This window comes from Phoenix dactylifera, unplaced genomic scaffold, assembly GCF_009389715.1.
Source record: "Phoenix dactylifera cultivar Barhee BC4 unplaced genomic scaffold, palm_55x_up_171113_PBpolish2nd_filt_p 000140F, whole genome shotgun sequence".
Lineage (NCBI taxonomy): Eukaryota > Viridiplantae > Streptophyta > Magnoliopsida > Arecales > Arecaceae > Phoenix > Phoenix dactylifera.
In genome coordinates, this window is record NW_024067696.1 from 316157 (window position 1) to 337315 (window position 21159).

At 45.9% G+C, this 21159-nt stretch overlaps 1 protein-coding gene across 1 annotated transcript; it reads right to left on the minus strand.

Moving 5' to 3' along the window:
- Positions 1-1100: 1100 nt before the first annotated feature.
- Positions 1101-11196, minus strand: LOC103697984 (alpha/beta hydrolase domain-containing protein 17B-like). Its single transcript, XM_008779930.4, has 5 exons — positions 10071-11196; positions 4040-4076; positions 2871-3107; positions 2735-2782; positions 1101-1773 (listed from the first exon to the last, which is right to left on the minus strand). Exons 1-5 carry the CDS (start codon positions 10373-10375, stop codon positions 1378-1380), a joined length of 1023 nt encoding a protein of 340 aa, XP_008778152.1. The 5' UTR covers positions 10376-11196; the 3' UTR covers positions 1101-1377.
- Between the last annotated feature and the right edge of the window lie 9963 nt (positions 11197-21159).

A 21159-nucleotide genomic window follows, 5' to 3' on the forward strand; every position in this document is an offset into this window, starting at 1 on the left:
TCCAAAAGATTATATTTTAATACATTAACCAAAAGTAACAATTTTTTAGTAAAAATTACAAAAATAATAATATTAATAATACTGATAATACCAATAATATTTTAACAAAAATAATATATTTCAGAAAAAAATAATAATTTTTTTATTAATGATATTTTAAAAGATTAATATTGTTTAATAATATAATAATGCATTAATAAAAAATATTTTATTAAAAATAATAAGTATTTTATATGAGAATAAAACATATATCATTTTCCAAATAATTATATAATTATAAAAATAATATTTTAAAGATGGTATATTTTTTGAATAAAAAAATATAATTTTACACGCATTTTATGAGCATGATATACTGAAATCGAACTTAGGCCTTCCCAGTTTATCACATTTCCTTGCCTCACAGAAGACTAAGTCTGATCTCATGCCTGCAAAACAGCAATTTCAATACTCGATCCAGAATCCTAACATTTTTATAGGTGAAAGGGGATTGTTTCGGACATAGAAAAGGAAACAAAATCAGGAATTTACAGGATAAGAAGCCAAAGAAGAAAACATTGAGAGACCAGCCAGCTAATGTTACCACCTATAGTCCATGTTTAAATGGCCAGCCTCTCACAGAGAACACAAGGAAACTTCTTCTATCTCCATCTCTTTAGCTTCCTTTCCAGATACCACTGCAAATAAAGCCATTGACAAAGTTGGTTGTCTGATTCTTGAGACGGCCATAGCCAACAGAGTATAGAAGAATGCATGCCAGTTTGCCACACACTGACATTCTAATGGCTGCAGTCATCTATGACACAAGGTCAAATAGAACACTCAGAAGTCAGAACATTTAAAAGACTATAAGATAATTTGTCAAACAAGACAAGTACAAACTAAGGATATATAAATTAAGCAGACAGGATTAACATAATTCTGAAATCTATTGTTCATCCCAAGTGTTTTCCATTGATTACCATATATCACTATACATTTGCCATTGGCACCTAACAAACTGCCAGCACCTTTGCCCTTTCTATCAATTCAACCAATCAACACAGTCCATCAGCAACAAAAATGATTCTGCACATTTTGCTACTAGGGAACTATGCCAATTAGACTGATAATAGCTCCAAATGATTACTTATTTAATTTTATAAGCAGTATTCATACCACAATTAGCAACATTTGGAGACGAATTGCCAAGCATTACCCAATACCAATCAAATAATATTTCAACAAAGGTATGGAGACCTGCAACTCGGAGTCAGAAGAAGAAAAACAAACCAAATATGTCCTATCCTCTTATACAAAATGAACTTGATTACTTCCTCGTTGCAATACACCGAAAGGGGTTAGACATCTAGGCAAGTTTCTATACAGACACCAATATCACTGCCCATCTCCACCACAACACCAGTTGCAGGAGTACACTGAGCCCTTCCAACTACGCAACTTCAGACATCCTGTTTGTGAACAGCCTGAGAAAGTAGGCTTCCGGATTCCAATTTGGCAGCAGCAGTTAGTAGTGAAAGTAGTGGTGGTGGCTGTGCTCGCATTAGAAGTTTTTCTAGGGAGTTGGAGGTTCTGCCGGATCTTTTTGAGCCGACTTGCAGTGGTGATGTTCTCCATTTCCATGATAAACTTGCATAGATGGCGGATGTAGTCTGGGTACAGCTCCAGGTTGCAGTGACCACCTCCTTTGATCCACAAGGGTTCATAGGGTTCTCTTGCTAGTTTCCATAGCCCATAACCGTGGAGCCAGTTCACTACATCATCCTCGGTGCCCTGATCAGATAACATCACCACAGTTTAAACAAGCTAGTTAAGAAACTCAGCATGTTTCTTGCCTTCCATCATTCTAGTAACCAAACTCAGCTTTTCATCATAAAGAATCAAGAAAGCTCGAACAGGAGCTAGGTATATTTTAATGGTAAACAGTGACTTACTAGTTGTAAATTACCAAGCTTGTTGGGCACTGTTCTATTATTAAGTTGTGGCTTACAAAACCCATCACGGAAATGGATCTGATAAATGGTTCCCTGGGGTCCCAAAGATTGTTCTGTTCGATTGTGACTTGCAAAAGAAGCCTTTAGTCTAGATTAATGTGGTAGAGGTAATAGACTGAGATAAAGATAGATTAATGTTTTAGGAGTGCAGTTTAGGAAGCTGGTGACTGCATAACTCCAGTTTCAGAAATGGATCCTGCAACTTGTGACTGTGAAAGGGCCACACTAACCAAAGTGTTGAGAACTCTTGAGAAGATTAGAACTTGTATACGACAAAAGAAGCTTTAGAAGAAGCCACAAGGGCTCTGCATACTAGTTATGGAGGCGGATGAATAGGTACTTTTCTTAAAGTGATCTTTTCCATTGATTTTCTTCATCAGCTTTTCTATCATGTTAACCATCGCAATTTTCTCTTCCTTGACAGGTGTTTTGATATCATTTTGTATTACAGTAATGCATCAGTTATTCTTTCCAACGCATGAAGGACTTTAAGGTGGCCAATACTTGTTTACTTGCTAATCAGTCAAGGCTTGTTGTCATCTGTTGTTTTACCTTATCAACGACAAACATCAGTTAACTCTACATTTTAATATTTTAATAAATAATGTGTCTTGGTATTCATATGTAACAGAAAAAAACATATGGTGAGCTTCAAATTTCATTTCAATATACAGGTAACACGTCAACACAAGCAAATGATATCCAAATGAAAAACAAATCATAAATGTTAAAGGACTCACATGAATTACAAGAACGGGGCACTTCACCTTTTTAATTTGGTTAATGTTCTGCATAAGCAAGTAGACCAATATTAGTTTAAATTGTTAATAAGAAACAAGCTAATAAGAAAGACAATCATCAATGTATGAGACTTACTTTATAAATGTCAAAGCAGAAATTGAAATTCACATGGCAGACCACGCGGAGGCCTGACAATATAGCACTGTGAAGCACTACACCACACAATCTTGGCAAGCGAGCTGCCAAGTGTAGTGTGGGACCACTACCAACAGACTGTCCGTACAAGATCACGTTTTCCTGACTGACTCCATATTCAGTTTCCAGGCATTGGTATACAGCCTCAATGTCTGCATAAGTGTTGTATTCACTTGGCTAGACACCACAAACAAAACATTAAGAACGGTAGGTCACTTCATTCAACATGTAGATTTCTAAATATAAGATCAAAAGTAAAGGTAACATTTGCTCATGCAGTCTGCGAGCCATGTGACATTTACATCAACCAGATGGCATTAACTTGCAGATGTAGCTACCAGTCTTGTTAAAATCCAGAGGGACAGGATCCTTTGGAAAACTCTCAAAAACAATCATGATCCACCCACGTCCTTTTTATCATGTGATAAGGTTGATTTGACATGTTGGTGAATCTTTTTTGAAGTAAAACAATCATCCACAATTTAAAGAATGCCTTTGTACAAATAATTAACATCCAGTCATGTAGGCTACTGCTTGATTGAGAGCTTTTGATCAATAATATGAAAGCATTTTGCTTTAACATGGTCCTACAGAAATGTAAAGACTAAGCTAAATCAGGTAGTACAGCAATAGACCAAGTAATAATGTTGGAGTTGAGCAAATAACTTGATTTGTCATCAAACAATATCATCATGATAAGGAACAACTGATCCTAACAAAAATAAGATGCTTATTTTGTCTTGGCTTGTTTAAATTAGGCATATTTGTCATGTTGAACCTGACAAAATTTTTGGCCATTGCACTTTCTTTCTTAACATCATGATATGGATACATGTTGTATATATGGACATGTCTGCAATATCAACCAACTGTTTAGAAGTTGAATCCAACATCTGCACTGGTGTTTGACATAGATATCAAGCAGCACTCATGCAATTTTGAAAGTTTAAGCAAAATAATTTCAAGAGAATTTAGAGTATTCATCAAAGATTTCTACAAACTCCTCCAGAAATGTACACCTCAGATTTAATAGCACTTAAATTGCAAGCAGCGAGCGCCCACATTCTCAAACAAGAAGAGATATGAATAAAGATATAGAAACAGCCTACCTTACCAGTTGAGGCTCCATAACCAGAGTAGTCATATCTGCAGATAGACAGATGTAAAGATTAGCCTTATTAGAACAAGAGAAACAACAGCAATTGTTGTGTCTGTGTGTGTGGAAGGGGGGGTGGGGGAAAGGGGGTGAGAGAGAGAGAGAGAAGGGGGGGGGGATTGTGGAAGGGATATTGGGGAGAATATGGGGAAAACATTCAAAAATATAAATAAGTGAAACAATACAAATACAGCATGTCTTTGAAGGGTAGTGAAATTGATAATGGATCGGAATAAAAAAAAGAGTTTTTTGCGTACCTATCCATCTAAATATTGAAATTTGCATAAATACCCTTCCAAAATTGATATTTGCATGTATACCTTATAAAATACTTGTTTTGCATGTATGCCCTCCAATTTTGTTTCTTGCATATATGCCCATCCCATCTAACATTGTTAAGAAATTAGCGGTTTAAAATTAAAAATGACTGAAATACCCTTAATAGGTAGATGTGCAAAAAGAAATATTTGATAAGGGTATATATGCAAATAATACTTTATGAGGGTATTCATGCAATTTCACATATTTATGAGGATTTATATGAAAAAAAACAACTTGTTTTAGTGTCCAGTGAGATCTGTTAACCCGTTACCCACTTTAGAAATAAAAAAATACTTTCATAATTTTAATTAAATCTTAATTTAAATAAATATAATTTTGGCTAATTATGTTAGCTAAATCGTTATGTCAAAAGTATTCATACAAAAATAGTGTTTTGTGAGGGCGGGCAAGTAAATATCAATTTGGAGGGCATTCATGCAAATTTTAATATTTAGAGGGGTATTTATGCAAAAATCTAAGATTTTTTTTGCACATATACCCTCCTAAATATATGAAATTGCATAAATACCCTCCAAAATTGCTATTTTCGTATATACCCTTATAAACGTTTCTTTTTGCATGTTTACCTATTAATAGTATTTTTGTCATTTTAATTTTAAACTCCTAACTTCTTAACGGCGTTAAATGGCATGGGTACGCATACAAAACAAGTATTTGATGAGGGTATACATGCAAATATCAATTTTGTAAGGATATTCACGCAAATTCCAATATTTAGGAGGGTATGTACGCAAGAAACCCTAAAAAAATCAGCAGACACTCAAAATAAATATATCAAAGTCTATAGAAACAAAAAATGGAAATCACACCAATCCATGAAAAAATGACAAATTAGTCATCCCTCCAAATTATTAATAAATATTCAATTATTTCTTAAATTTCATATGGGTTTTTCCAGATATTATTATGATGTACAAGAAGAATGCATCAGTTCAATTTTCGATATAAATTTGCCAAAATTTGCTTATGAATTCATTGTTCAAAGCAACAACTCAAGTTTGTTCAAAATATAAATAAAGGTTTTGACAACACTGAACTCATTGTTGAACACAAATCTTAGCCTTACCAACCCAAATGCCAAATTAAATAAGATACAGTATCAGCAATATCAGCTTCCCATTTTGACTCCCAAAAATAAAGAGCCTACTGATAAAATTGAAGTTGTCCAAGCTCTTTAACTCATTTCCAATTTTCCCAGCCCTGTCCAACAATAGAATATTCAACCAGCTACCTTCCCCTTGAAGGAGCGCGTCAGTTCCTTGTCACCCCGCAACTGGATGGCTCAGACCACCTGCTTCGCCACCACGAGGGTCATCAGCGTCGTGTCGGACTCTTGGACCGACAACTTTGGGACGTAGACATGGGTCGAGGCTGCAAGGCCCTCCTCGGCAAGGGCGAACGAGCTCAAACTAGCCTGAGCCAAGCGCGACCCTTGGAGGACAGCTGACGTGGAGGCATTGCGGCGGTGGATGGTTGGGCCAAGACGACCCCTCCGAAGGAGCTGATCTGATCGGCAACACGATCTTGACCTCGGGGTCGAGATCTACTTTCTTTTCTCGAGGTTTTCGCACCTCGGGGGAGACCTCGGGAACCGAGGCCTTGGCAACAATGGCACCGGCGGCAGCTCGAAAAGCAACACCAACGGAATCTCGAGCATCGGGGGTCGAGGAGGATTCCCCCTCGACATCTTGTTCTAGGGGTCCTTTCCCTCGGGGGTCGCGGCCAACCTCTTCCTCATCTTCATCTTCTTACGGAACAACGCGAGGTCGGTCTTCATGGTGGTGAGAGCTACGAAACCGAGAACAAAGTTAGTCACTAACTCCAAGGTGAAAAGATAGAAAAAATTCAGGAGAAGCTTACCCCAGGGGTCGGCTTGGTTTAGACTGACGTTGATCAGTATTTCCTCAGACAACTCCTGCAGGGCAGGAATCTCGGATCGAGACTTGAGAAGTTGGTCCAAGGCCTTTGATCGTCACCAGACAACCTCGAGGGCTGATTTAAATTTCTCCGAGGTGCCTTCTATAGGGTTTCAAACTGCCATGGTTACTCAGAGAAAATAAAGAAAAATCTCCTTTTTATCCATAGATGGAGGGAGTACCTCGGATCAACTGGCGGTCTTTTTGAGAAGAAAAATACCACCAGTTGCTACCCCGAGGATGTCTCTTTAGAGTGAAGCATGCGGACTTGGTCGTCTGGCCACTCTCCTCGAGCTCGGCAACCGTCACCTCTAGGAGAGGCTGGGCCCGAGGTCCGATCGGGTTTGGATTATAAGGTATTCGTTTTTACTCAGGAGAAAATAGACCTCATTCAAGCACAGCAATTCATACCCCCCGAGTTCACTTTTGAGCTCGTCGGTCCCGATGACCGGATGACTAGTCCTTCTTCTCAGCTCGGCTTGTATGAGGCGACTCTGAAGACCGAATTGAGACTCCCTCTCTGCCCCTTCTTTGTCTAGCTGATGAGGGTTATAGCCTCGTCCCGACCCAATTGGTCTCGAACTCCTGGCGAATCTTCATCAGTTCCTTTCTTTTTGTTTCCTTCGAAACATCCGAGCCCTGGTTTCCCTCTTCAGCTTTAACCTCAGCTCCACTCATGGTGGTGGGTAAGATAGAGAAAAAGACAAGAAGGATGAAAAGATGAAGGAGAAGACAAGGAGAGGGGACAAGCAGCCAAAGAACAGGTACCCACTGAAAACCAAAGTGTGGAGGACATCGGAGCCGGGGACAAGGGGCTTAGCCAAAGCGCCACCCGGGATCTTGGGTACTTGAGCACTTGGGAGGAGTAAATAAAGCAATTGTGAGCTGAAGGGAGGGGTTACCCTTATATACAGGCACATATGGCCCTGATCCGAGCAACAATTCGGCTATCCGAGCATATTCAGCCACGTGTCAACTTGGGATACGACGTGGACGATTCATCAGGATCGTTGCGTTAATGACGCCTCGGGATAGCTCCGTAATAATGGAGCTTCATGATAGCCCGGATATGGTGACGCTTTGAGAAAACCAATCGATGCATTAATTTTTCTCTGACAAAAGTCCAATCCTTAATCGGGGTGACGATGTGACTTTCGTCCCTCGAACTGACATGCAGCTCGGCCTCAAAAGTGGGGGACAAGTGATGGAAGAAATATTGAACACCTCAACTTTAGACCGGATTGATCTTTGTGACCTCAAACATAAACTGGCGTAAGCGACTTCGGCCCTAGTCGAGGAGCCAATCAACATGTGCCGGCAAGGACTGACAGTTCGGCAATCGGCAGTTGTGGCACTCTGCATTCGACGCGCGGTCAGTGTCGTACGCTGCCCATACGAAATGATGCCTACGCCGTAAATATATGACTAGCCGTTACCTGATGATAGGCGCATGTCACACCAACCCAAACAACAAAATAGACTCTCCTATATAAAGAGGTAGTCCAGGGGACCTCAAGTATGCAACATCGTTCACAGAAAACTTAGCTCTACTGAAATATTTTTCTTCTATATTGTTGCTTCTATCCTAACTTAGGCATCGAAGGGTCTTTGTCAGCTCTCCGGCAAGCAGACTTCTTACAGGCCATTTCCGAAGGAGACCAGCTTCCTCACACCTCGGTCAGCAGGCTCAGCTCGATTCTTACCGACCTTAGGGTCATCCGAGCTGCGCTCCGACCTCGGTCCAGAATTCAGCGGAAACACTAACATTAATAACATTTGTGCTTTTATCTTATGCAGAACTGTATTGAAGCTATAGGTGGGACATGCATTGGTGCATGTGTACCAATGGATGAGCAAGTTTTATATCATGAAAAAAGAATAGATGCAACACAAAATATCATAATTGCTTGTGCATTCAACGTTTGCTTTACATATCTACTGATAGGATGGGAAGGAGTGATTCTAGAATTTTTTTGGCGTGCCTAACAAACCTAGAATGCAAACTTCCTTTGCCCCTATAGGTAATATGATATTATCTTATATTAGTCTTCTTTAATAATTTACATAAATTATGTAACAATGTGATTTATATTTTCTTGAAATCGGGAAATATTATCTTATTGATTCAGGTGCACCAACATGCAAGGTTTTCCATCACCATATCACGGAGGAAGATATCACCTAAGTTACTCTTAGGGAGCAGGATGGAAACCTACTAAAATAAAGAAGCTATTTAACTACAGACACTCATCCTTGTGCAATGTTATCAGCCATTGCCTTGGAGTATTAAAGGCTCGATCATTGTTACATCATAATTGCATGCTGTGTGGTGCCTAATTTTATCAAAATTGCATTCTATGAGAGATCATTTGTTTGAGGAATATGACAGGGAGGACATCATAGTAGATGATGATGTACAGTCTCAATAAGGCAGCACAATGCAAGAGAGGGTTCAAGTAAATGTGCACATAGCCAAATAAGTCAGATGAATCAAGTTCGAGATAACATAGTAAATAGTATGTGGCAAAGAGAGAATAAGGCAAACTAGATATTGTTTGATGTTTCATTTAGATTGATATTTGCAGTTTTGTATAGACATATATTATTACAACATTGTTGTGTTTTCAAGATATTTTTAGTAGTCACTGAGTTCCAAATTTAGACTTATTAACCATCACGTGTAAACTTTGTATTCATAATTAGATATAGTAGGTGTTACAGTAGATGAATATATCTTAGAAAGCAATAGAGAAAATACAACTGCATTGAGTTTTTCATTTTTGCTTACTGAACATGTTTTCTTTTTTTGTTGTGAAGAATAAAAAACAGCAGCGACTACCAAATATGTCAAAAAAACTTTAAAAAAATGGAAACAGTATTCCTATTTTTTATTTTTTATTTTTAAAAAAAAGTGAAAATGATGCCAAATGCAGCCTAATTCTACCGCTTTGCTAGAACTCAAAACCTGAACTCCTATTCTAATTCTAACTTAACTGTCTGGCACTAGAAACCAAGTCTAATCCTAGTTCAAGTGTACAAATTGATCACGATAAAAACAAGAACTATGTTGGCGTCGACACAAATTATGATCAACATCATATAGTCACTTTAAAAAGCATGGGATGCATCCCTCATATGTGAAATTTATTTCTTTCTCCAGATGCACATTTTGGTAACCACAGCATAGTTACCAAGTCAGGAAATTTGTGAAATTGATCACAAGTGAAAAAGAATCAGAAACAATGAGTAAACTTACTCCAATTCAGGAAGTAGGAGGCACTGATAAATATATACAAGCGAAACAAACTGGAAATCATAGAAAACCACAAGGAAACCCTGTTGATCATGGTTCCCTTATCTTTTTCACTCCAATATTTAACTGCATCTAGTTCTCCGATGTTATTATGTGCTAACATATGTTTCCCAATTTCATATAGATCAGATAAAATTCATCTCCAATGCAAGTTTTCAGGGCCATGATTTTCATCCTCACTGTGATTTCGCTTCACATAAAAGAACATCACAAAACTAAAGTTCAACTCAAACACAGATTTAATCAACAAAAAATCCAAATCAAACTACGACAAAAAATTATTGAAAAACAAATACATTTAAAACTTCCAATAACCTGCATGAAGTGGGGCACCTACATATGCAGAAAATTCAGAGGAAATGCTGAAACTGATCGATGGGAAACAAACAAACATGAATGAAGAATCCACTTACCCCATCAGATTAACCCTGAGATTAACCTTGAGCTGCACAAAGAGATCATAGAGCTGCCCCAGATCAGCGGCGTTGCCATGCGAGTAAAGCACTGTGAGCCGGGCATAGGGGTTCCTCAAATAGAAGGCAACAACCTTGTTCCCACGCTTGGTGTCCAACATCAGAACATCCATTGAATGATCCCGGGGGATTCCAGAGGCCACCAGCCGCCCACCGTCGTCCTTCTCGACAGTGTATGTAGGCGGGTCGGGCGGGAAGAAGGCGAATTTCGCCGCCAGACTCGAAACCGAGCACCCCGACAGCATCGAGATCGATCCAACTCATTGACAGAGAAGAATTTTCATATGAAAATAGGACTTAGGAAGGAAAATCCAGAACAAAAATTCCCCCTTTTCCCCTTTTCCCCTTTCTCTGACGTGACCAAATCTCTAGGGTTTTGTTCTGAGAAAGAGGTTTTAGAAATGGGATTCAAAGAGGAATTGAGTGGGAGCAGAAAGGAGTCACCTTTCTTTGAAAACCTGATGACTTTAGGGTTTTACAAGGGTTTTACGCAGAGAAACAGAGAGATTCGTTCAAAAGGAGTGGAAGATGGGGAAGTTAGTCTCCTATTTGAGCAGGAGATGGAATGGTTTTGACCACTCTTTACAGATTGCTGGGGGTAGAGATCGGAGCTAAAAATAGAATACAGAGAAGTGTGAAGCAGGTTTATTGGCATCTATCAGTCCATTACCTGGATGTAGTAGCAGAGAGTGAAATAGACAAGACCCTGGAAGAGGGGTTTAGGCATGGAGAAGGTATTGGTGTTCTTCTCCTCTCTTTTTCTTTTTTATTTTTCTGAGAAATCTTATATTTCACCTTTATTGAGTTTAGATTCTGGATAAAGAGGACATAGGTGGGGGAGGAAGTTTAGGAGTTTAGGACTTTAGGTTGCCTTTCATCTCGCTCTACACTAAGCTGAGGTGTGGGCCGTCTACTTTAAGGAAGGATTTCTGGATGTGGCTTTGGGATTTTAGGGTTTTGAAGTCCCTTTTTCTCTGTCCTTCTCTTTCAAAAAGAAGGTGGTGGCTAGAAAGTCTTGCTTTCATTTACTAATTAGGATGCTTTCATTTGTGTTGCAGTTTGGGGGGCGGGGGGGGGGGGGGGGGGGGGGGGGGGGAGTGTGAGAGAGATTGGCACTTGGAAGTAAGATTGAGAGGTGGGGTTGTGGGGATGTGCGAGAAAGACTGCAACTTTTGGTCAGAGCACAGAGTTTTAGTTTCATGTGGCCACCCAATCTTTCTGAATAAAAAAAAAAAAGGACTTTCAGTTTCTTGTGATCACCCACGAATCAGACCACCAAATAAGACAGCACTAGCATCAAAACTAAAATGAGTTTAGGTGGGACCCACATGATGTCTCCTAGTCTTCTGGGTTACCATACCATCAAGTATAGGTGCTTGGCTGCATTACTTCTGCTTCTATCCCTGTCACAGTAGACTTTTATAATGTCATTTTTGCTTTTAATTTGTGGTTGATCTTTTCTATCTGTGCTTGTAACTGATAGTTATAGTTAAGCATGTACTTTGGAATTAAAATTCTGGGTTCCCTAACTTTTATCAGAAATGTATCTTTCCCTGAGTATGTACTATTCAAGCATGAGAAGAATGAAAGAAATAACTTAACAAATTGAATGTAAAAGATGCAAGTTAAAATCTTCCACCAATTTGGTCATCACCAAACTGGTCAATGTTGCCTATAGGTATGTTATTGAGTGATGATGGAAAGAAAAGGATTGCTCCTAAGTGAATTCATGGCTGGAGATTGACAATATTTTTCTATCATGCTCATTAATGTGATGATAACCATGGTAGTTGCAATGGAGTAATTTTTGCAAGGAGGTGCATCAAGGACGAGGTTGGAAATTAACCTTCACTTACAAACACAAAATTGTTGAATGGATCGTACTAAATCCAAATTTTATCAATCCACCATTGATTGTCAATTATAAATCCGTGGCAACTTTGAAGTTTCATTAGAAAATGGGGGTAAATCCTTGTTTCCATGAAAGGATCGCTAAAGGAAATAGGAACATAAAAGAGAAACCTAGGTTTCAACTAAGTAATGTCAACTTACCGAAAAAAAAAACAAAGTCATGTAACAAATTTGAATTGCAATAAGATTCACAAGTTAATTAGATGAGATATAAAAGGTGACGAAGATAGTTTCGATATCATGTTCAATGGATTGGTGGAGGGGGTGAAATATCCTAAGCTAAAGGAGGCTTTAATAGACTTAGCAGACATCAATGCTATGCCATTCAGAACTTTCTACAACGAGCTTTCTATTATAACAGATGTATCACATCTAGATGCTCAGATTGGTGTCCCTTGGTACATGAAGTTTATATGTCCACCCTTTCATTCAATTGGATAACCTATAAAAGAAACAATATCCAATGAGTCATACTCCTTGAGGATGTATAGACAAAAGAGGGATGCCTATAGAAAGCTTATTATGCCAAAGAGCTTATTTGGCTTTCAAATGTATGGATGGCAATAAGCTGATACAAGGTAGGTATACCATTACCTGCGCCAACCCCATGATGAGGATCTACGTATCTGTCCCCAACTTGTACCCACCTTAGATTAGGTTGGGACACCTCGAGCCCACGTATGGATATATACATAAATTCTCGAACTTATGTCATACACCTGCTTAGAGTTAGGCGGGATGGATGGAACTGCAAAAAATAATCTTTTTCTAGCATACAAATTAAACAAATAAAAAAAATCTAATATTAAACCTTGGTTACTCACATAACATTAAACAAATTAAGATTTCAGATATAAAATATAACAAACCAAATATTTAACAATAATATAGGCAACAAATAGAAATATTATTCTTTAGAAAATCAAAATATCTTAGAAAAGTAAATAATTAAAAAAAATAATATTTAAGTAAATGTCCTAGGTTGGGTTCGGGGTGACTCTAAATAAGTCGGGCAAAACCTACTCTGTTAAGATTGGGTATCCGATAGGGCTGCAATGTACAATAACTGCTCTGCTATGCTCAAATGTGTTAAACAAGGAAGGACATACAAGGCCCTCTCTCCATTCAACCTTTAAGTACCTAGTCCTTGCTCTAGATTCAAGTAACCAACATTTTTAGGTACAATTAGGGGAAATACCCTTATTCTATTGCATGAAAATGTGACATTTTTCGAAGCCCCATGCTTGTGGGACTAAACAAACGTAGAGGGGCATGCTCTCCAATAAACAGGATAATAATAACTCTCGCATCTTGTGCCTCTTGTTTGGTCTTAGGAGGCCGAGATTGGGTTAGACTTGGGAGAACCCATCGCGGAGTATAATAATCTTTTTTTTTTTTTTTTCTGGGTGTGATGTTGTTGTCTTGTTCTTTTGTCATAAAGAGGCAGCAGATCATCTAATCCTCTTCGAACACAGAACACTATTTGATTCAAATTACCATTCAACACGCAAGAATTTGGCATGAGACTGGTCAAGTTTTTATTATCTGAATGGGAGAAAGAAAAGAATACGCTCGACGTTACACCTAAAACCTCCAAATAAAGGAGCATGAGAATTGGAGCATGTCACACAGTTCGCATGGGACCTTTTTCTTCAACCAGTAGTGTTTTGGTGTTTGCTGGTTGTAATTGAAAATTTATATCCTTGTATCTAACTCTGCTTTAAAAGAAGGAAGCTGAATCTAACTTAACCTACATGCATTGAGCTGAAAATGATTTAGATCCATATTTGTATCGATATTATTTTTAGTAGATATAAGTTTAAATATTAATCAGATATCTAAATTAATATTTATTTATTCTAAACTGATACGAATATAAATAAAATAATATACATATTTGTTACGGGGGAACTTAGCCACCATGCCCCACGTGACCGGCACGCGCGCCCAGGAAGACTACGGCTGCCCCTTGATCCAGCAATCCGACCTCGGGTCGGATATCTTCGGCTCCGCAGCCCGACCCCGAGTCGGCTGCCCCTTGGTCCAGCAATCCGACCCCGGGTCGGATATCTTCGGCTCCGCAGCCCGACCCCAAGTCGGCAATCTCTTGACAACAACAGACTGTTCCCCTGAGGCACGCCGCGGCCCCCTGCTCCACTACTTCCTGCAACGGCCGTATCCGGCGCTGCCCCACGATCCCCTGTAACAGCCGTACAAAGCGGAGCTCCACTACGCCCTGCCATGGCCGTACCCAGCGCTGCCCCACGACGCCCTGTAACGACCATGTCAGTGGCAACCCCATCGTGCCACACGATGACCAATCCCCAAAAAACCCCCCATCCTGATATATATGCGGCTGGGGGGAAAGGGGAGGGTAAGCAAGATTTTCCAGAGTATTATCTTACCTGCTACTTCTTCTTCTCCTTCGATCTCCCCTAACTTGATCGTCGGAGGGCCCCCACTACCCCGGTGGTGGTGCGAGGCTTGCTTGCAGGTCTCCCGGCGGAAGGCGGAGTGCAACCGAAGTAATTCCAAGGGAACCCCATTCACACCGCTGTGCCAATCGTTCTCGGTTTGGACCTCCAGCAACAGTTGGCGCTAGAAGGAGGGCCCGGATCTCAGAGCGATCGTAATGGCACGGCGAGGTGGTCGTGGAGCTTCCAATGCTCCCGGTCGCGGGGCCTCTCACACCTCTGGTCGGGAGGCCGCTGCATCTCCAACACACTCTCAGCAACACTCCACCGCCCCACCGCCCATTCAGACGATCGAAGCCGCCCAGTTCGACCAGCTAACCCAGCAGGTTCGCACCCTCGCGGAGGCGGTGCAGAATCTGCAGGGTGCGATGTCCCGGGCGCCGCAGCGGGCTCAGGAGCCGCCGCTGCCTGAGCGTTCGCCTGTCCTCCTCAACCCGCGCTCCTTCCTCTCCCATGGGGAGGAGCACCGGCGCGAGGAGGATTCTCGAGCACGCTCCATTCTGCCGGGACCTTCCCACCGGAGCTGCGCGGGGTACGAGAGGCGGGCCCGGGCGCGTTCCCAGACCCCCCAGTCCTCGAGGAACCCGCGCTCCAGTCGGTCCCCCTCTCGCCGCTCCTTGTCTCCCACCCACCGGTCGCGCTCCCTGGACCGGCGGGTGGACGATCTCTACCGACAACTCCAGGTCCTGAAGGGCCATTCCAAAGATCCCTTCGCCGACTTAGAGATCTCCTCCCAGCCGGCGCTTGCCTCGAGGATCCTGCGGACCCCGAATCCGCCGGGGTTCAAAATGCCGGCGATCGAGCCCTATGACGGGACGGCGGACCCGCGGGATCACGTCGAGAGTTTCAGGACCCTTATGCTCCTCCACGGAGCATCAGATCCCCTTCTCTGCAAGGCTTTTCCGGCAACCCTCCGTGGCCCGGCGAGGGCGTGGTTCGCCGGGCTGGAGGCTGACTCAATCCGGTCCTTCGACCAGTTCACCCGCCTCTTCATCACTCATTTCGCCGTCAGTAGCCGGCGGCGACTGGTCTCCGACTCCCTCTTTGATGTCCGGCAAAACGAGGGAGAAAGCCTGCGGGATTATCTTACCCGCTTCAACAGGGCTACGTTGGAGGTCCGGAACCTGAGTCAGGAGGTAGCTCTTTCAGCCCTGAAGCGTGGCTTCCGGAAGGGCAGACTCACCTTCTCCCTGGACAAACGCCTGCCGCAGAGCTTCCCAGAGCTGTTGTCCCGGGCGAACCAGTATGCGGACGCCGAGGAGGCGGCCGCCCACCGGAGCAAGGAGGCCGTCGAGATCCCTCCAAAGCTTGGGAAGAAAAGGCGGAAAGAGGCACGCCAGAGGAGGAGCCCGACGCCCCAGCATCGGCGCAGAAGCCCGTCGCCGGCGAAGAACCACAGCGCCCCACGCCCTCGTTCTCCGCCCCGACGTTTCAACCGGTACACCCCTCTCCTGACTCCCCGGGCCCAGATCCTTATGGAGATCAAGGGGCGGGAGGACCTCCCGGCCCCGAGACAGATGCGGAGGATACCTGGGAAGAGGCCCTCCCGGGCGTACTGTGAGTACCACCGAGACCACGGCCACGACACAGAGGACTGCTTCCAGCTTCGGGACGAGATCGAGGCTCTCATCCGTCGGGGGCGTCTCGGTCGATATGTGAGCGACCGACGTCCCCCCGCAGACCCGCGTCCGGCCGACCCGGCTCCTCCGGAGCCTCGGGAGCAGAATCGACCCGTTGCGGGCGTGATCCACACTATCACTGGGGGCTGCCCCCGGCCCGTGAGGAACGCAGGGGGCTCGACGGAGGCGTCAGGGGCGGCCGTCGCAAAGAGGCAGAGGGTCGGCAATGTAATCATCTTTTGTGATGAGGATGTGAAGGGGGTTCAGACCCCCCACGATGACGCCATGGTGATCTCCCTCACTAATGCAAACTATGATGTAAGGCGTGTCCTTGTGGATAGTGGAAGCTCAGCTGATATCTTGTTTTACGAGGCCTTCCAAAAGATGGGCTTGTCCAGACAATTGTTGCACAAAATATCCACCCCCCTCATAGGATTCACCGGTGACGCTGTCCCGGCGGAAGGTGTCGTTGAGCTGCCTGTGACTGCGGGCGTCGCACCCGCAGAAGCCACGGTGCGACTCGGGTTCTTGGTCGTCCGTGTTCCCTCGGCCTACAACGCTATCCTCGGACGACCCGGACTGAACGCCCTTCGCGCGGTGGTCTCTACGTACCACTTGCTCATGCGGTTCCCCACGGCGGTCGGGATCGGGGAGGTCCGAGGCGACCAACCGACCGCACGGCAATGTTTCCTAGCGACCCTCAAAGGGAAGAAGCCCGCAGAAGCCCTAAGCGTCGAGTCCCTTGATGCCAGAGACGAGGTGGCCTTGCGGCAGGGGGAGCCGGCCGAGGGTGTGGTCGAAGTTCCCCTCGAGGAAGGCCGCCGGGACCGGGTGGTCCGGGTCGGCGCCAATCTCGACCCGGGAGCTCGGGCCCGGTTGGTGGAATTCCTCCGAGCCAATGCCGATGTATTTGCCTGGTCGGCGGCCGATGTACCTGGGATCGACCCGGAGGTCATTTCTCACGCCCTCAACGTCGACCCGACCCACCGGCCAGTGAAGCAGAAGAAGAGACACTGTGCCCCGGGTCGGATCCGGGTGGTCGACCAGGAGGTAGACAAACTCTTGGAGGCAGGATTCATAAGGGAGGTGAGTTACCCCGAGTGGCTGGCAAATGTTGTACTTGTCCGGAAGGCGAGCGGGAAGTGGAGGATGTGCGTCGACTATACCGACCTGAACAAGGCGTGCCCTAAGGATAGCTTTCCGCTTCCGCGGATAGACCAACTGGTCGACGCGACTTCCGGATATCAGCTGCTGTCTTTCATGGACGCCTTCTCCGGTTACAACCAGATAATGATGGCCCCACAGGACGAGGAGAAAACTACCTTTATAACGGACCGGGGGCTGTACTGCTACAAGGTAATGCCCTTCGGTCTGAAGAACGCTGGCGCCACTTACCAGCGCCTTGTCAACAAAATCTTCAAAGAGCAAATCGGCCGGAACATGGAGGTGTACGTGGACAATATGCTGGTGAAGAGCCGCCAGGCAGACCAGCACATCGTGGATCTGGAGGAGACTTTCACCACCTTGCGGAAGTTTCGCATGAAGCTGAACCCAGCGAAGTGCGCCTTTGGCGCTTCGGCCGGGAGGTTCCTCGGTTTCATTGTCAACCAGCGGGGTATCGAAGCCAACCCGGACAAAATCAAGGCTATCCAAGGTATGTCCCCTCCGACCAAAGTGAAGGAGGTTCAGGAGCTCGCTGGAAGGGTTGCCGCGCTCGGACGATTTGTGGCAAAATCGGCCGAACGCTGCCAACCATTCTTCAAGGTGTTAAAACGCCCGAAAGACTTCCTCTGGACGGCCGAATGTCAAGCAGCGTTCGACCAGCTCAAGGAATACCTGGCGTCTCCTCCCCTGCTATCCAAGCCGCAGGAAGGGGAGATGCTCCACCTCTATCTGGCGGTCTCCCCAACCGCGGTCAGTGCGGTGCTGGTTCGGGAAGAGGCAAAGCTCCAGAAGCCTGTGTACTACATCAGCCGGGTCCTACGGGACGCCGAGACGCGGTATACGAAGGCTGAAAAGATCGCCTTCGCGCTGCTGACCACGACCAGGAGGCTCCGCCCCTATTTCCAGGCCCATTCTGTCACCCTCTTAACTGATCAACCGTTACGACAGATCCTCAGCAACCCCGAGAATGCGGGACGGCTGGTGAAGTGGGCAGTAGAACTCGGTGAGTTCGATATCCGCTATCAGCCTCGACCCGCCATCAAGGCCCAGGTGCTCGCGGACTTCCTCGCTGAGTGCACGGTGCAGAAGGCGGAACCTAGACCGCCGGAAACGCCCAGCCTCGACCTCCCGACCTGGATGCTTCACATCGATGGGTCGTCGAACCCCGAGGGTGGAGGGGCCGGGCTGGTCCTTACCAGTCCTGATGGAGTGATAGCCGAGTATGCCTTGAGGTTTGGATTTCCAGTTACCAATAACGAGGCGGAATACGAGGCCCTAGTCGCGGGACTCAAACTCACCGGGGAGCTCGGCATCCGGCGTTTGAAGGTCTTCACCGACTCCCAGCTGGTGGTCGGGCAGGTCCGTGGGGAGTTCGAGGCCCGGAGCCCGACCATGCAGAACTACGTCCGGAAGGTGCAAGCACTCATTCCCGACCTCGGCGGTGTCGACATCCAGCAGGTCCCCAGAAGCGAAAATGCCAGGGCCGACAGGTTGTCCCGCTTGGTGGGCGCAGAGGCGCACAACTTGTCGAGGGCAATCTACCTGGAGACCCTAGATGCCCCGAGCATCGGCGAGGCTGGAGCGGTGATGGCGATTGATCCGGAGCCATCTTGGATGGACCCGCTCGTCGCCTACCTCGCCGAAGGGATCCTCCCTGAAGACGAAGATCAAGCTCGGTGACTTGTCAAGAAGTCCGCCCACTACGTACTCTATGAAGGGAGGCTGTATCGGACCTCGTTTACCGCCCCCCTCTTAAGGTGCCTCCGCCCCTCAGAGGCGGCCTACGTCCTCGGCGAAGTCCACGAGGGCGTCTGCGGATCCCACTCGGGGGCTAGGTCCTTGGCGCACAAGATCATGAGGCAAGGCTATTATTGGCCTACCTTGTTGGAGGACTCAAAGGATTATGTACGGAAATGCGACGCCTGCCAGCGCCACGCCAACGTCCAGAGAGTCCCTTCTGTCCCCTTGGCACCAATCACCGCACCCTGGCCCTTCGCACAGTGGGGAATGGATATCCTCGGACCATTCCCCGTCGCTTCAGCCCAGCGGAAATTCTTGATTGTTGCAATCGACTACTTCACCAAGTGGGTGGAGGCAGAGCCGCTGGCCACTATCACGGAAGCGCAAGTCCGGAAGTTCGTGAAGAAAAACATCATTGTCCGATTTGGGGTACCCCGGGTCCTCATCTCGGATAATGGTCGACAGTTCGACAACAAGCATTTCCGTGACTTCTGCGAGGAGTTCGGGATCGAGCATCGGTTCACATCTGTGTCGCATCCCCAAACCAACGGTGAGGCCGAGGTGACAAACCGGACAATCCTCCAAGGAATTAAGGCGCGAATCGGTCGGACGGGGCAAGCTTGGGTCGAAGAACTCGAGAACGTCCTTTGGGCGTATCGGACCACGCATCGGACCCCTACCGGGGAGACGCCTTTCAGCCTAACCTATGGCACGGAAGCGGTTGTCCCCGTGGAGCTCGGACTCCCCTCGCCCCGGGTGGCTGCGCACCGACCCGAGGCCAATTCGGAGCAACTCCGAGGGAACCTGGACCTCTTGGAAGAAGCGAGGGAAATGGCGCAGGTCCGGATGGCGATGTATCAGCGGAGGGTGGCCCGATATTATAACTCCAAGGTCCGACCAAAACTTTTCAGAATCGGAGATCTGGTGCTAAGGCGAGCCAAAGCATCTCAACCCGCGGAAGGTGGGAAGCTGGCGCCAAATTGGGAAGGCCCGTATAGGGTTCGCTGGGTAAACCGACCTGGCTCCTACCAGTTGGAGGCCCTAGATGGTCGAGAAATTCCAAGGAGCTGGAATTCCGCTAACCTGCGGGTATATTGCCAGTAGAAAGACAAAGCCAGAAAGACAGTTCAAAAAATGTATAGTCCTTTTCATCTCAATAATTCCTGGTTACAATGGCGCGTTCGTGTGATTACAAAGAATTCCCGGAGGAAAATTGGGAAGTAAAGAAAGTAAGAAAGAGGTGGGGACTCCGTGGAGCTGAAGATCCGGGATCCCGAACCCTCCATCCGAAGCAGCTGCAATCCCACCGGACGTGGGTGCTTCCCCCCGGAGGCGCCATCGACGCCTCACGCAAAAGACGAAGAGCCGGCGCGGACGAAGAAGTTCGCACTGCTTCTAGAGGAACGCCACATCCAAGGGATATTCCGGTCCTCTCCAGGAGAAGGGGAGGAAAGGAATACAAGGGAGAAGAGCGCGAGGAGGCGCGATCCCGGATGAAGCGTCCAGCGCAGAGCTCAATCGGGAGGTGGGACTGAAAAGAGGGGGGATGTGATCCCGGATGAAACGCCTAGAGCGGAGTTCCACCGGAGAGAATCTCCCTGTTGATCCCAGATGAAACGACTAGTTGGCGGAAGTTGCGAGGGGCGCGCCTCCCGTTCCTCCGGCGGGGGTTTCCCAGCCACGCGCCGGAGAGGAGGTCCACGATCCATGGCAACCTGAACAGCTCCGGCTTGGCAGGCTCCACCGCACCTGCGCTTATATTTATAGCCAAACTGTGGCCCCCTGGTCGTTCCGATGCGGGTGGCTCCAATAAATGCGGGCACATCGAATCAGGAGCCGTTCCGGCTCTCGAGGTTTATCCCCCCACGATCTCCTAAGCGTCGTTCTCCTTAATTGCATTCTTCGTGCAGGACACTCCGGGCGGCGTGTATCCCGCGGCCCACATATCTCCGCACACGTCCAGGCCGCATCCGCCTCGAAGAACGCGCGTATGTATCGCGGCCGCTTAACTGGCACTCCTCGCAAGCAGCAACTGGCCGGTCCTATTTCCCAGGTAACGCCTCAATTAGCATTTAATGGCCTTCTGGTGTTCCCCAGGCGACGCTTCGAGAGGAGGAGAAA

Bases quoted from the DNA above. Each gene is read 5' to 3' on its own strand.
- LOC103697984 (XM_008779930.4), bottom strand. From the start codon at position 10,375: ATGCTGTCGGGGTGCTCGGTTTCGAGTCTGGCGGCGAAATTCGCCTTC. The intron at 3,108-4,039 runs GTAGGCTGTTTC...TGTGGTGTCTAG, and splicing joins ATGGAGCCTCAACTGGTAAG to CCAAGTGAATACAACACTTA. The intron at 1,774-2,734 runs GTGAGTCCTTTA...TTATCTGATCAG, and splicing joins GCCCCGTTCTTGTAATTCAT to GGCACCGAGGATGATGTAGT.